General features: G+C 36.4%; 2 protein-coding genes across 4 annotated transcripts; both read right to left on the reverse strand.

The window, feature by feature from the left end:
• Positions 1–1,154: 1,154 nt before the first annotated feature.
• Positions 1,155–1,739, reverse strand: LOC109239388 (uncharacterized mitochondrial protein AtMg00810-like). Its single transcript, XM_019405941.1, has one exon. The coding sequence runs from the start codon at positions 1,737–1,739 to the stop codon at positions 1,155–1,157; it is 585 nt and encodes a 194-aa protein (XP_019261486.1).
• A 4,108-nt stretch (positions 1,740–5,847) lies between these two features.
• On the reverse strand, positions 5,848–15,172 carry LOC109239403 (beta-glucosidase 42). 3 transcript variants are annotated; one of them, XM_019405969.1, is made up of 13 exons: positions 14,865–15,172; positions 14,117–14,183; positions 13,986–14,044; positions 13,644–13,719; positions 12,039–12,113; positions 11,746–11,833; positions 10,851–11,076; positions 10,556–10,671; positions 8,333–8,547; positions 8,167–8,201; positions 7,984–8,086; positions 6,903–7,011; positions 5,848–6,320 (listed from the first exon to the last, which is right to left on the reverse strand). In XM_019405969.1, the coding sequence occupies exons 1-13, from the start codon at positions 15,012–15,014 to the stop codon at positions 6,125–6,127; spliced, it is 1,515 nt and encodes a 504-aa protein (XP_019261514.1). In that variant the 5' UTR covers positions 15,015–15,172; the 3' UTR covers positions 5,848–6,124. The 3 variants fall into 3 exon arrangements, with proteins under 3 accessions (XP_019261514.1, XP_019261515.1, XP_019261516.1); XM_019405970.1 differs by lacking the exon at positions 14,117–14,183 and having other exon boundaries at positions 13,986–14,059; positions 14,865–14,953; XM_019405971.1 differs by lacking the exons at positions 5,848–6,320; positions 6,903–7,011 and adding an exon at positions 7,206–7,545.
• Positions 15,173–15,809: the final 637 nt, after the last annotated feature.

Here is a 15,809-nt window from a genome sequence, read left to right on the forward strand (position 1 = left end):
TTTTACCAAACTTTACAGGCTCAACTTAAATTACATATAAGACCTGTACCGGGCTCCGAAACCAAAATACGGGCTCGATACCATCAAATTTCAAACACATTTCACTTCCAAAAACTCATATATCCTCCAGAAAATAATTTTCTTTAAAAATTCATTTCTCGGGCTTGGGACCTCGGAATTCGATTCCGGGCATACGCCCAAGTCCCATATTTTCCTACGGACCCTCCAGGATCGTCAAATCACGGGTCCGAATCCGTTTACCTAAAATGTTGACCAAAGTCAACCTAAATTCATTTTAAAAGCAAAATTTATTATTTTTCACGGATTTTCACATAATGGCTTTTCGGATACACGTCCGGGCTGCGCACGCAAATCGAGGTGAGGCAAAAAGGAGGTTTTAAGGCCTCGGAACACTTAATTTATTTCTAAAACAAGTGATGACCTTTTGGGTCATCACAGTATCCCTATTGGAATAGTCGAGTTGCGTACAAGCTGCTGGCAGTGGCAAAGTCACATACAAGTTGTTGAAATTATTTTGATAGGTAATATTTTCTTTAATGTATGTATACTATGAGAAAGCACGGGAGAAAATATTATTGATTATCTAAAGTGTTGTACAACGCCCTATTTATATAGAGTGATTACATAATAATAGATATCTACTTCCCGTTGTGGGACACTATACATTACTAACACTTAACTCTCCCCCTCAAGCCGGTGCATATAAATCATATGTGCCAAGCTTGTTACAGATGTAACCAATACAAGAACCAGTAAGAGACTTAGTGAAAATATCTGCTAGCCGATCATTCGACTTCACAAACTTTGTAACAATATATCTTGAGAGTATCTTACCTCTGACAAAGTGACAGTCGATTTTAATGTGTTAAGTCCTCTCATGAAACATCGGATTTGACGCAATATGAAGAGCAGCTTGATTATCACACACCGGTTCCATCTTGCTGATTTTTCCGAATTCAACTCCTTGAGCAATGCTTGACCCAAACTAGCTCACACGTTGCCGTAGCCATGGCCCGATATTCGGCTTTGGCGCTAGATCGAGCAACTACATTCTGTTTCTTGCTCTTCCAAGAGACAAAATTACCTCCTACTAGAACACACTATCCAGACGTAGAACGTCTATCAGAAGGTAATCATGCCCAATCAGCATCTGTGTACCCAACAATCTCCTCGTGGCCTTGATCCTCGAATAGTAATCCTTTGCTTGGAGCTGACTTTATATACTGAAGAATGCGAACAACTGCATCCCAGTGACTATCACAGGTAGAATCCATAGACTGACTTACAACACTTACCGAAAAAGAAATGTCAGGTCTAGTCATTGTGAGGTAATTCAATTTGCCAACCAACCTCCTATTTCTCGTAGGATCTCTAAGAAGATCCCCATGTCCTGGAAGAAGCTTAGCATTCGGATCCATAGGAGTGTCAACAGGTCTGCAGCCCATCATTCCAGTCTCCTCAAGAATATCTAAGGCATACTTCTGCTGTGAAATAACAATACCTGAGCTAGACTGAGCGACCTCAATACCTAAAAAATACTTCAATCTATCTAGATCCTTGGTCTGGAAGTGCTGAAAGAGATGCTGCTTCAGATTAGTAATAACATCAGGATCATTGCCAGTAATAACAATATTATCAACATAAACCACCAGATAAATACACAGATTAGGAGCAGAATGCCGATAAAACACAGAGTGATCAACTTCACTACGAGTCATGCCGAACTCCTGAATAACTGTGCTGAACTTACCAAACCAAGCTTGAAGGGACTTTTTCAAACCATATAGTGACCTGCAAAATCAGCATACAAGACCACTAGACTCCCCCTGAGCAACAAAATTAGGTGGTTGCTCCATCTAAACTTCTTCCTTAAGATCATCGTGGAGAAAAACATTCTTAATGTCTAACTAATAAAGAGGCCAAAGATGTACAACAGCCATGAACAAAAAGAGACGAAGAGATGCTACTTTAGCCATGGGAGAGAAAGTGTCACTATAATCAAGCCCAAAAATCTGAGTGTAACCTTTTGTAAGAAGATGAGCCTTAAGCCGATCAACCTGGTCATCCGGGCCGACTTTGACTGCATAAGCCCAACGACAACCAACAGTAGACTTATGTGAAGGAAGAGGAACAAGCTCCCAAGTGTAACTCGCATGTAAAGCAGACATCTCGTCAATCATAGCATGTCGCCCTCCTGGATGAGATAGTGCATCACTTATAGACTTAGGGATAGAAACAGTGGACAAAGATGATATAAAAGCATAATGAGGTGATGACACACGATGATAACTTAAACCGACATAATGAGGATTAGGATAAAGAGTGGATCGTACACCTTTACGGAGTGCAATTGGTTGACTAAGGGGAGACAAGTCCGCCGTAGGTGCAGAATCTGATGCAGTACGTGAATCACCTGGGCCTGATGCTGGACGTGGACGACGATGATAAGTCAAGAGTGGTGGAGCTGCAGAAGATTGAACTGGACTAGATGGTAGAACTGGAGCTATAGGTGGTGGAGCTACAACTGTAGAGGAAGATGAATGGGAGATAGTGACTGAATCTCCAAAAGATAAAACTGGTAGCACCTCAGAAATATCTAAGTGATTACCTGGACCTGTGAAGTATGATTGGGTTTCAAAGAAGGTAACATCTGCGGACATAAAGTACCGCTGGAGGTCAGGAGAATAGCATCGATACCCCTTTTGCGTTCTCGAGTAACCTAGAAACACGCACTTAAGAGCACGAGGAGCTAACTTATCTTTTCCTGGAGTAAGGTTATGAACAAAACACGTGCTTCCAAAGACACAGGGTGGAAGAGAGAACAAAGGTAAGTGGGGAAATAGGACAGAGAATGGAACTTGATTTTGGATAGCTGAAGATGGCATACGATTAATAAGATAGCAAGATGTAAGAACTGCATCCCCCAAAAATGCAACGGAACATGAGATTGTATGAGTAAGGTACGAGCAGTTTCAATAAGGTGTTTATTCTTTCTTTCAGCTACCCCATTTTGTTGAGGTGTGTACGGAGAAGTTGTTTTGATGAATAATCCCATGAGAGTTCATAAATTTCTGAAGGGGAAGACAAATACTCTAGGGCATTATCACTACGAAATATGCGGATAGAAACCCCAAATTGAATTTGAATTTCACCGTGGAAGGTGGAAAATAGAAAACAACTCAGATCGATTTTTTATCAAAAATATCCAAGTGCACCTGGAATAATCATCAATAAAACAGACAAAGTAGTGGAATCTCAAGGTAGAACTGACCCGACTAGGACCCCAAACGTCTGATTGGACTAAGGTAAAGGGTGACTCTGCTCGATTATCAAGATGCCGAGGGAAATAGGAGCGGGTATGCTTACCAAGCTAACATGACTCACACTCTAGAGTGAACAAGTGAGATAAACCAGGTACCATTTTCTGAAATTTTGACAAATTGGGATGTCCCAATGTTTATGTAATAAATCTGGTGAATCAGTAACAAGACATGTTGTTGAAGGAAGACAAGATATGAGTCCGTGTGATTTAGCAAGGATAAGGTAATAAAGTCCATTTGATTCACGCTCGGTACCAATGATCCGCCCCGTACTGCTTTCCTGTATAAAAACAATGTCATCAAGAAATAAAACAGCGTATTTAAGTGATTTGGCAAAGACTAACGGCTATGAGATTAAATGATAAATGGACATCGGCCTAACTCAACCCAAAAGCTAGCTTATGAGGTGAGGATTGTCCAAGACCATATAAGGAGACCAAGGACCTCAAATCCCACTGATGTGGGATAACTCAACAACCCCCTCACGCCCCGGCCTGCAAACTGGAGCGTGGACAACATAAATGGGGGCCCAACATCGGTAACAATAATTGGGATGGGTCTGGCTCTGATACCATGTGAGAAAGCACGGGATTATCTAAAGTGTAGTACAAGGCCCTATTTATATGCATTGATTACATAATAATAGGTATCTACTTCCCGATGTGAGACACTATACATGACTAACTACTTAACATATACTATGTATTGAATCCCCTTAAAAAAATTTTAAATTGTGACACCCTAATTAAAAATTCTAGCTCCGCTTCTGACCTATTAAATATTACATAGAAGACACATAGCAGCAGCAACAGAAAGAAACAGGGGATACCTTTAGCTGGGTTATGTATGCATAGTTGAAGTCTTTATATCATGTGGTAGGATTCTGCGATGTACTATATAATTAGCATCTTTTATAATTTGACAAGAATGCCCTTAGTAATTATATAATTAAAGGATATTTAATGGAATATCAGAATATAAAATATATAAAAATAAAGATAGTAGTAGCATCTTATTATTTCTGATTTTTCCAGACTTGTTCCATTCACTAGATAAATTGTTCTAAGGACAGTTGAGTTTTGATGAAATGAGGTTCCCTTTTTCTTTTGTCACAACTTAGAGGAATGCATGAGGTTTCACTTCAAGATACAAAATCGCAAATGAAAAAGAAGACCGAGCAGTTGATAAGATTTAAAAACACAACTAAATGCAGGTCAAATCTCAGTTCTCCAAGGCAAATAAAGAGGTTTAATTTTAACTACCACTGCAATCATCGGTGATTGGCGTAACTGGTAAGTTGTTGTCATGTGACCAAGAGGTTATGGGTTCAAGCTGTGGAGACAGTCTCTTGCAAAAATGTAGGATAAGGCTGCGTACAATAGACCCTTATGGTTCGGTCCTTCCCCGGACCCCGTAGATTGCGAGAGCTTAGCTGCCCTTTACTGCAATCATCGGTTACCCCACTATAATATATATAGCAAGCAAGAATCCAGTGGCCATATATATGCATTTACTTGTAATTGTTGAAGTGATTATAAATTATAGTCTTTTGGCAGAAAATAACTTAAAATAAACTCCTTGTAATAATTACTTTATTGACTTTGTTTAGCCTTCATTTTAAAGGCATCTCAAAAACAAAAGAAAAAAAATTATTTGGGGCGGAGGTGTAGTTGTTATTGTAGTAGCTTAAAGTTACAACATGCATGAGCTATCTCTTCAACGACAACCCAGTATAATCCCACAAGTGGGGGCAAACATGAACTATCTCTAATAAGCTTATAGCCTGTTTGGCCAAGCTTCTTTTGAGGCAAAAACACTTTTTTGGTTCAAAAGTGCTTTTTTTCTAAAATTAAGGTGTTTGGCCAAGCTTTTGAAAGGAAAAAAAGTGCTTTTGAGGAGAAGCAAAAGCAGTTTTGGAGAAGCAGAAAAAAGTAACTTCTGTCCAAAAGCACTTTTTTGAAAAGCACTTTTGAGAAAAATACACTTATAGCCTGTTTGGCCAAGCTTTTTTTGGGCCAAAAGCACTTTTGGCCAAAAATTGAGGTGTTTGGCCAAGCTTTTGGAAGAAAAAAAAAGTGTTTTTGAGAAGAAGCAGAAGTAGTTCTGGAGAAGCAGAAAAAAGTAGCTTCTCTCCAAAAGCACTTTTCTGAGAAGCACTTTTGAAAAAAATACACTTAGAAACAGTTTTCAAAAGTTTGGCCAAAACACTAATTACTGCTCAAAAGTGCTTTTCAAATTAACTAGCCAAACACAAACTACCTCTCACCAAAAGCACTTTTTTAAAAAGTACTTTTGAGAAAAACACTTCTCAAACTAAGCTGATTTTAGAAGCTTGGCCAAATGGGCTATTAGAAGCAGTTTTTTAAAGCTTGGCCAAACACTAATTGTTGCTCAGAAGTGCTTTTCAAATTAATTAGCCAAACACAAACTGCTTCTCACCAAAAGTACTTTTGAGAATAGCACTTTCGAGAAAAAACACTTCTCAAAATAAGTTGATTTTTGCAGCTTGGCCAAACAGGCTATTGGTAACCTGAAAAATCAGATAAGTAACCTACTATTTACACTGTCTGGTGCATATAAGTTAAATCCAGTTGGCATGTGTTTACAGGCTCCTATACCAGTCACCTTGAGCCAAAGAAGGAGAGTTATAATTAAACCTACCATACCAGAAAGATAAAGCTTTCCATGTAAGAGCCTTACAAGCAGTGTACAGTGATAGTCATTGGGAAAACCAGAATTGAAAAAATATAGAAGCTAAGCTAACTCCATAACACCAGAAGTAGCTAATCTTCTTTCCCATGTTTTACTTGTCCACCTTTCAGGAACCTCATGAACCAGTAAGCAGAAGATTTCATATGCCGAGTTAGCCCATTCTTGAAGTCCACGTATATCAAACCAAAGCGTTTTGTATAACCCAGACTCCACTCAAAGTTATCCAGCAATGACCAAGCGAAATAACCTCTCACATCAGCACCGTCCCTGTTGAGAATCCATCATCCACAGACAAATGGAAGTCAGCATAGCCATTAAGTCAAATTGATTAAAGGAAAATAACATTTGATCCCATTATAGTAGAATCAAGAATCATGTAGCAATAAGCCATTCAAAAATGATCAAGAATTTAGATGTGAATGCGAAAATATCATATGCATCAAAAGCTGGTTCCTCCTCGTATGCTGTAATATTCATTCATTATGCTGAACTAATTTCCATCAGTTTTTTTAAAAAAGACCTAGAATAACCGTTGATGCCAACTGTTTCAGTAGAAAGTGGTTAAGAAGAGACAAGAGTAGAACTCATATTTTCTTTGCAGCTGCCTGAAGTTTCCCTATCAACGTCAAAAATCCTAAAACAGAATGGGGAATGAACCAGAATATTTCAAGAGGCAAGTAATTCCTCTAATCTGGATGATTGACAAAGAATGAATGCAGCCAAGACAATATGCCGAACAAATGATGAGCTACTAAGATCGCAGGAATCAGCCGATATTTGTTATGCATGTTGATGCCAATACATGTTTATAACACGAGGCCTGTGAAACACGGGTTTGGGAGCACGCACAAGATTGCCTGATGAATAGCTGCAAGGTACGCCTTGAAGTAAGAAACTCTCAATTTGTCATCCAACATCTCATGGATAGGAGATGTGTCTTCACCTTCATCATCCATACCTGAACATGAAAAGTGAAATTGCAATAAAAAAACTAATTGGGTTATCACCTCATATAAATTATTAGAAGCGTTGATCAAAGTGTTAGTAGCAAGTTTGAAAATGAAAATATTCTTTAGGCCACACAGTTATTTAAACAGTTGGAAAATTAGTTTATTAGGAAGCTCAAATAGCAGCACTTTCCTGTTTACAAGGTGCTCTCAGGTCTTCGTTCTTGAGACATTGTCGAATGCTATAAGTGTGTAGAGAACAACAATTTATTTGTTTTCACTACACCGCTTTGACCTCATAACACATCGTCGTTGCAGGTTAGGCCATAGACATATGATTGTCCAGCGAAACAAGAATGACAACGGAAGTGCTCTGGGCATATTCTGAAGTGTTGCATTCAGCAGAAATCATGCTCAAGTTCATCATGTAAACATGCAAACATGGATTTTACAGAACGCCAGAACCACTAGACGGACAAGAAAAGCACGTGTCTTTTGCCACCAGGTCAGCTACACGCAAAATCCTCTTGACTGACTTTCTTTCTCTAAAAAAAAGAAGAATTTAAACTGACCCTCTTTCCTCCATGAAGGATGGGACAGAAATAATTACTCCCTCCATTAAAAAGAATTCACTCTTGCCAATATGGGATATTTCAAAGTTGTCATATTTTTGATTAAATCCTTTTCTTTAGAAGAAACTTCAATTTTAAGCAAATGGAAATTTCTTGGGAAGACATTTTTATTATATAACGTCAATACTAGTATAAACATGAAATATTTCGTGTTCTAATATTGTATGAAAAAGCTTAAACAATAGTAATATTTTTGGGATAGAGTAACACACACACCCATACATATATATAGATAGAGAGAGAGAGCGAGTAGTTGTATTAAGCTAAACAAGTTGGACAACACCAACGAAAACCTATATACTACACCCTTTCAAGAACCTCATCTCGATGGGTGAAAAGCAGCAGCATTACCGTTCTCAGTGATATAGACTGGTGGATTGCCATATCTCTCTGCAATATAATTAAGAACTTTCCGAATTCCCCAAGGAACAATGTAAAGCCATGAAGATGCCGCCTGCAAAAAAATTCACATTTCAGTATATGATGTCCGATATATATATATCCAAGGAATTGGAAAAAAAAGATCACCCATACTTTCTCACCGATCACCTCTCCTCCTTCCCATTCAGCTATGACAAAACAGAGAAAGAAACAGAAAGATAAGAAAAGAAAAATTAAAACGAGTCAACTTAAGGAAATGCTCGTATGTTTATGGACAAGAAACACTAATAAGGGGCAAAAGTTGTTAAGTCTCACATACCAATTATATCCACATCCTGTATTTTATAGAAGTCATTCTCTTCAAAATTACTTGCCGCATGACCAACAAATCTTGAAGTATAGTGGTTCAGACCAATGAAGTCCAATGAATGTTTAAGCAAATCCTTTTCTTGCTGTGAAAATTTTGGAAGCCAATCTCCAAGTCTTTCACGCATGCTTTCAGGATAATCTCCAAAGAATATAGGATCCAGGTACCTATTAGAATTGTTTGTTTAGAGATCACAAAAAAATAGAAGTAAACAACGAAAAATTCCTTTTATCTGGTACAGCTTCCGCCTGATATACCCCTCCAAAGTCCAAATGACTCCCCAAACATAAAAGAATAAGCTGAGAGTTGATACCTTATTTCATTATGAACATGCTTTCGAAGATAATGCATACAAGATTTTCAGAAAGATACATAAAAAGTTAGACGATACAAAGAACTTCTAGTACTTTTTATGTTTATTTATATTTTATTCAATATTGGTCTGAAATGAGTTTAAATGGAGTGACATGGTCGGAGAGGATTCATATAGCCGACCCCAACTTGCTTGGGACTGAGGCGTAGTTGTTGTAACATAGAAAGTTAGAATCTAAAGTACAAAGTCTAGCTCAAGAAGGCAAAGTTTCATGTCATTTTTTATGAAGGTATTTCAAAGAAATTCTGACTCGAACATAGTAATAACTCACAGCAAAGATAGTGAATGTGACATTTACTCCTAATGCGTTGATGACAAGGTCCAGAATTTCATGGATTTCAAGCCAAAATATTAATCTCCCACACTACGTGATTCACAAAAATGATGATAAATTGACTAATGAAATGACTCATTTTCAACCTTTCATTTGGAAAGAGAGAACGGAGAAAGATACATTCCTTTCAGTCAAGTTTTATTTCCTCGTTCCTCTTAAATTAAATGGAGTAATTATTTTTAGTGCACCATAGACTGCTAATCAACTTTTACGATACTGTTTTTCTTCTCTATATTGTTGTGACTTGTGATTTTGCATGCTTGCTTCGAGCCGAGGATCTATCAGAAATAGCCTCTCTACTTGTACAAGGTAGAGGTAAGGTAGCATACACACTACCCTCCCCAGACCCCACTTGTGGGATTACATTGGGTTTGTTGTTGTTGTCATAGACTGCTAATCAGGACAAGAGTTATTCAATGCTTGAATCTGTGAGTGGTGCACAAGAGTTGTAACTTCCTTCAATTGGGTGACAGTACAGAAAGACAAAGTTATTTGTCGGATTGTTGGTTGGAAGAGGCATCACTTAAAAACTAGGTTTGAAATCTGTATAGTAATGCAATCACAGCAAGAAAGTAACAATAGCAGAATGTCGACATGAAAATGAATGCAATCTAAGGTTCTTCCAGGACTGGGAGGTGGAACAGGTAAATCAATTTTCATGTAAGATAAAGGAGTTCAGGGATTCACTACAGAGCAGTATACTCTAATGGGAAAGTCAGAAAAAGAAGTTTTCAGTCAGTTCATGCTATGAGATTCTTAATCAGATAACGACAGAAACCAGGCAGTGTCTTGAAGCACTTTATAAAAACAAACCTCGCCAAGAAGTGGCATGTTTTGTTCGGACAGCAACTTATGAGTTAGGAGACTTGCCTTACACAAGACGACTTGCGGAAGAGGGGCTTTAATCTGAGCACTAGATGTTATTTATGTGAATATTGGTGTGTGACATTTTTGTCCTTTTGGTGCGGAATGAACATTGCGGGAGAGAGAGGAGAGACTGCTAACCAGGGGTAATAAACTTGATGTTAGATGGATTAATGTAGCTCTTGATCAAAATTTTCAGTTTAAGTGAAATATGTTAATCCTTTTATTTGGGTAATTTTCTTGGTAAGTTTGTGAGATATGTTATGCTTTCAACTGCACGACTTGAGATGATAGATAAGGACTTAAATACATTCTATCTTTGCAATCAATCTTAGTTAATTATTAACATGGACTTCCTTCACGAAATAAATACTGTTAACCAAGTCATTAGTGGTTAGTTCCATATGCAACAGACAATAGCTTTTATGTTGATGATACTACAGGTTTCTGTCTTCAGCCAATATGTACTACCTATTCTATCATATATCTGGAAAATCACTGAGGTACAGTTTTTATGACTGACTGGAGTGTTGGGTCTTTCCGCTTTAAGCTACCCTTTATAATATAAACTTGCTGACCACAGCACTGATATAACAATAGGTACCATCCAAGCTGAAAATCAAGGCGTCTTGTTGCAGCAGCTTTGTCTTCCAAATTATCTGATAAAGGCTCAGGCCATTCACAATCCACAACCAAGCCTATTTCCCCTCCTTGCTCATCCTGTAAATATTATGCCCATCAATATCATCACCAATTGCAAAGGAGAAAATTGCCATCCCCAGCTTCTTTGGAAGCTTAAGTCATGAAAGAATAATATAAGTAATCACAGAAACTTTAGTTACAACACCTAAGCCTATCTATCTGTGAGATAGAGAAAACTCTCAAACAATAAGAGCTACCTTAAATTTATTTCTGTATATAGAAACAGCTTCTGCATGTGCCAACAGCTGATTATGTGCTACCAAGAATGGTTCAGTAGAAGAACTTTCACTTCTTCCGGGGGCATGTATACCAGTACAATATCCATTCACAGCTGTCTGAAGAGGTTCATTAATTGTAATCCACTTCTTCACTCTATTGCCAAAGCTAGCAAAGCAAGCCTCTGCATAGATGGCAAAATATTTTCTAGATTTGCCACGAAAAGCCAAGTTAATTGTTAGGAGGTGACTGTCAACAAATTATTCCACAAGAAACGTGGATAAACAAACTTTAATAGCAGCTTAAATGAAAAGGAAAAGGCCTGCCTTCTTCAAAAAAGGTAATTAAACATTTAAAAGAATGACTAGCTAACTTCAAGTGTTTAGGTAAGGGCAGAAAATCATAAGCAGGAGATATAAATAAAACTCCACAGACATTCTAAAAAAAAGAATAAGGTGCATGGTTTCTTGTGTCAACACAGGTTCATAGACGTTCACTGAGAATAACATTACAATCATAATCACATCAATCAGGAACTGATTGGAAGCGGCAGATCCTCATATAATATCCCTTCAGAAACCTATGACTAACATAGATCAATTAAACCAAAAGTGTTCAATGAGATTTAGAGAACCCATGAATGGTACACTTCATATGGAACTTGATTTAAAATGGAACTACCATACATTTGTTTTACAGCATTTTCAGCAACCAGAGACATCAGAGTTCCATCGGATCTAATAATAGCAAAAATCATGTTGAAAGAGTTTATGATATAGACTTCGAACTCCATATGCACCACCCACTCCGTTATAAGCATCAAAAAAATTCGCAACGTGTTGATTACCAGAGGAAAATCAAAGGACTGGAGCTTACACAGTTTGTTCATCTAACCAGCCACCACAAGATTCCTGAAGATTCAAAGGAAGATCCCAATGGTACAACGTTATGTAAGGCTCAATGCCTGGAAAGACAAGGCAGAAATTCATCATTAAAGGACAAAACAAGGAAATGATTAATCAGTATAAAAACCTTCACTTCATCTTTATGTTTACAGAGTAGAAGAAGCTGGTAGATTTTTATACGTAAAACCAAAGGCTAAGTATTATTTGCTTTAATATAAAGAATAATATTCTTGATATTAAAGATGGGGAGCAATAACATCTTACCCCTCTCAAGAAGTGCATCAATAATAGCATTGTAGTACTTTATGCCTTCATGGTTGATTTTGATCCCCAAACCATCTACATAGGTGGAGAAGACCTTATCAAAAATCTGTAAGATATTGCAGTGGCTAAGTATATAGATATCTAAACATAAGATCTGAGTAGCCGCCAGGCATAAAAATCATGTATTGACTAAATGTAGGTATGATAAATTGGCTGCAGAAGTTATTGAAGCTAACTGAAAAATGGGATAACACATATTAAGCATGAAATCAGAATGCACTAACTCGCACGATATCTAGCACAACTGAAGCCCCATGCTATAATAAGTGTAGGTAAAATTTGTCAGCTCATAACACAGATATTCCACTACATAATTCCCCAAGAAATGGTTTAACAATTAGAAAATGCAAGGTCGGAACCTTATAATTTACAACTAGAGAGAACAAAGGTCTCACAAGATATCAAGCATAACTGCAATTACTGACAAATTTTCATGAAAACTCTTTTCACACTTTTCAATCTTTGTTTAAAATGGAACAATCTTAGTTTGAAGAGAACAGTTCAGGGAATGAGCTACAGACCAACATCTTCTTTGTGGAAAATATGCTTTTTGAGTTGTACTGCTAAGTTATCTTAGAACTCCTTTTAGGCAGGAACAACTCCTCTAGTCCTTAGGGACTTCAGTAGTTCTTTACATTATTAAACTACATGCATTTTCGCTTACATCAGCATATTCTTGGTGCTATTTCTTATCCAAAATAAGAGCATTACTGCAGCCTAATATGTTTTTGATTCATGTGGCACACTGGAAGTTATTCCTTCAGATTCTTTGCCTTTTCTTTCTTATCCTTCTCATGTTATGCATATGTAAGTCCTAACCTTCAAATATAATGAAGACTTTTCAGGGTTTATCATCTAGACATTGTTCTCCATCGACATCATCAACTAAAAGCACATTTCTTATGCATCCATCTTTTTTATGCATATGCATTTCTTAAAGCATGTAGAACCCTCTTGTGGGAAACTACTGGGTTTGTTGTTGTTGTTGTATGCATTTCTTAAAGCATGTAGAACCAGCTTCTTACTCATTCCCGAGCTCTTTGCTTTGTTATACATATGCATTTCTTAAAGCGTTTAGAACCAGCTTCTTCAACTCATTCCCGAGCTCTTTGCTTTTAGACACTAACCTAGTTTTAATTTTTGCCAGATATTTTCAGCCACAGAACAAACTAAAGCCTGAAAGCATAACTTCAAATCCGCACATGACTATAAGTTGCTTGATCACAAAAGGAATACCCTCACATTTGTTTGACATCCATACAAATCAAATCTTTTTGAAGCAATTCATCACTTGTTCTAGAAAACCTTCCTGATTTAACAGTTCCTATTTCCTTTTTATACGATTTCAGATACTTATAACTTTAAAAATGAAAGCTTTTTCTTACAAAATCCACATCGTAAATTGGAGAAGGGGAAAGCAGCTTCCCAGCAATAATGTTTTCTTATATTGCACAAGAAAGTCGTGTTTACTTTTAACAGAGATTATGGAGGTGGTCTATGTGAATGAAAGAGACAAAAAGAATTAACAAAGGAAAAACTTCATACCAGGATAGATGCGACTCCATGATATTGAAAAACGATAAGCCTTGAAGCCCAACTTGGCTATCAACTCAATATCTTCCTGTATTTAAAAGAACAAGTTAAACCCAGAAAGAAAGAAATCCACCATGAATAATAAGACAACAAAAGTGAAGTATATTGACAAAAGACTCATAAAACACAAAGCATATATCGCTTTAACACCACCTACAAACCAAACATAAAGTCCAAAAAAATAATACCTATCTTCCCTTAAAAAATTATTCTAAACCCAATGCCAAATCAATTTTCTTTTTGCTCAAAAAGAAAATTGACAAAAAAATATAAATAAAAAAGGGAGAAATCTACCTTGTAGCGATGAAACTGATCAACAGCCATATCCCCACTGCTTCCATCACATATTTTGCCTAACCAAAACAGAACTTCAAAAAACAAAAACAAAAAAGATTAAAAGAGAACAGAGAGAGTTGACGATTCACCCTGAGTATGTGAAAACGAATCCCATATGCTAGGTCCCCTTCCTCCCTCTTTACTTCCACCTTCAACCTTTTCACCATTTACCAAAATTCAAATAATAACTCATTATAAAATGGGAGATAGAGAAGAAAATAATACTATTTGTGTCCCAATTTATGTGATGCACTTTTATTTTTGGTCTGTTTCAAAAAATGATACATTTCTGTATTTAGAAATAATTAATTTAAATTTTTCATTTTACCGTTAATGACAAGCTAGATTCGGCAAAACTTGGTAGCTTTAGTCCAAACCTTGTGTTTTTATTAAGAACTCAATCAATATGAACAAAAATTAGTTTCAGAAACTAACTACTAACACTTGATACCATTATCCTCTAATTTAGAAACATAGAAGAAGAACTATCCTAATTAGCCGCTCATCCAACCGCTTAAACAAAAAATAGCCTGCAGATGTATAATATGTGTATATGCGTGTATAGTTAGTGTATAATCTGTATATACCGGCAACAAAATGTAAACAATGAATCTGGCCGGCTATTTGTGAAAAGATCCCAAATATAAAATTCAAATCTTAGCTCCGCCTCTACTAAATAATACTATGATCTATAGCCATACAAGTATCTACCATTTATTTTAGATCACAAAGTTCAAAAGTTTTTCTTTCTTTATTAAACTCTCTTTACAATCAAAGTGCATCATATAAAATGAAACGGACCGAGAAAAATGAGAGGAGCGGTGAAATAGAAGAAACCTGGTAAGCAGAAGTGGCAACACCGAATATGAATTGGGGAGGGAAGTCAGCACGAGAGAGTTGATGCTTAGAGCTGTAAATGGAGTTCCATTCTTCCTCTATTTTCTTCTTCTTCTCTAAACCCATTAGTTTTCTTGAATTTGTTTCCATTTCTATTATGGAGTTTACTTCTAAAATGATTTTTCAGAACTTTAAACTGAACGAAAATGGAAGTGAACTGTGAAATAGTGGAAGTGAAGAGAATACGGCGGAGTGTGTCAACTCTCAACTGAACCTTTTCTTTTTTGTTTTTCCTTTTCTTTTCTTTCCAATCTACATAGTACATTGCAACGATTTAAATTATAATGGTACTGGGTTATTTCGATGGCAAGTATAAATTTGTGCAAAAATTTCTACTCCTACTAAATTATAACAAATAATATATATATATATATATATATATATNATATATATATGAATTTATAACTTTATAATATAACGTATTCAATACTAAAAAAAATTAAATATTAAACTCATAGGATTTGAATTTTAAATATATATGAGTAATATAAAATCTTTTACATTATGAATGAATTTTTAACTTGCATAATCTTTTAGATTATGTGGTATCATATACAGACTATTTTGTTTGACGTTATATATACGCAATATTACGAATAAATATCAACAAACTCCAACCTTTAATAGTTGAGAAGCAATACCCTATAACCTTTGGAATGGGACAAATAACCGCAAAAATGACAAATGCAATCATACTAGCACTAATGCGCTATATCTTACCAGTAGTTCAAAGTAAAGCGTGCTTTGATTAGAATGATACTAGGATGGGTGACCCCTCTTTTACTCAAAATTCAACAGGTAAAATCTTGATTTCAATATCACAGCGAACAATATATCTTTATCTCAACTAATTTATTGGATACCTTTACATCTTCAATATTCTTT

This window comes from Nicotiana attenuata, unplaced genomic scaffold, assembly GCF_001879085.1.
Source record: "Nicotiana attenuata strain UT unplaced genomic scaffold, NIATTr2, whole genome shotgun sequence".
Classification (NCBI taxonomy): domain Eukaryota; kingdom Viridiplantae; phylum Streptophyta; class Magnoliopsida; order Solanales; family Solanaceae; genus Nicotiana; species Nicotiana attenuata.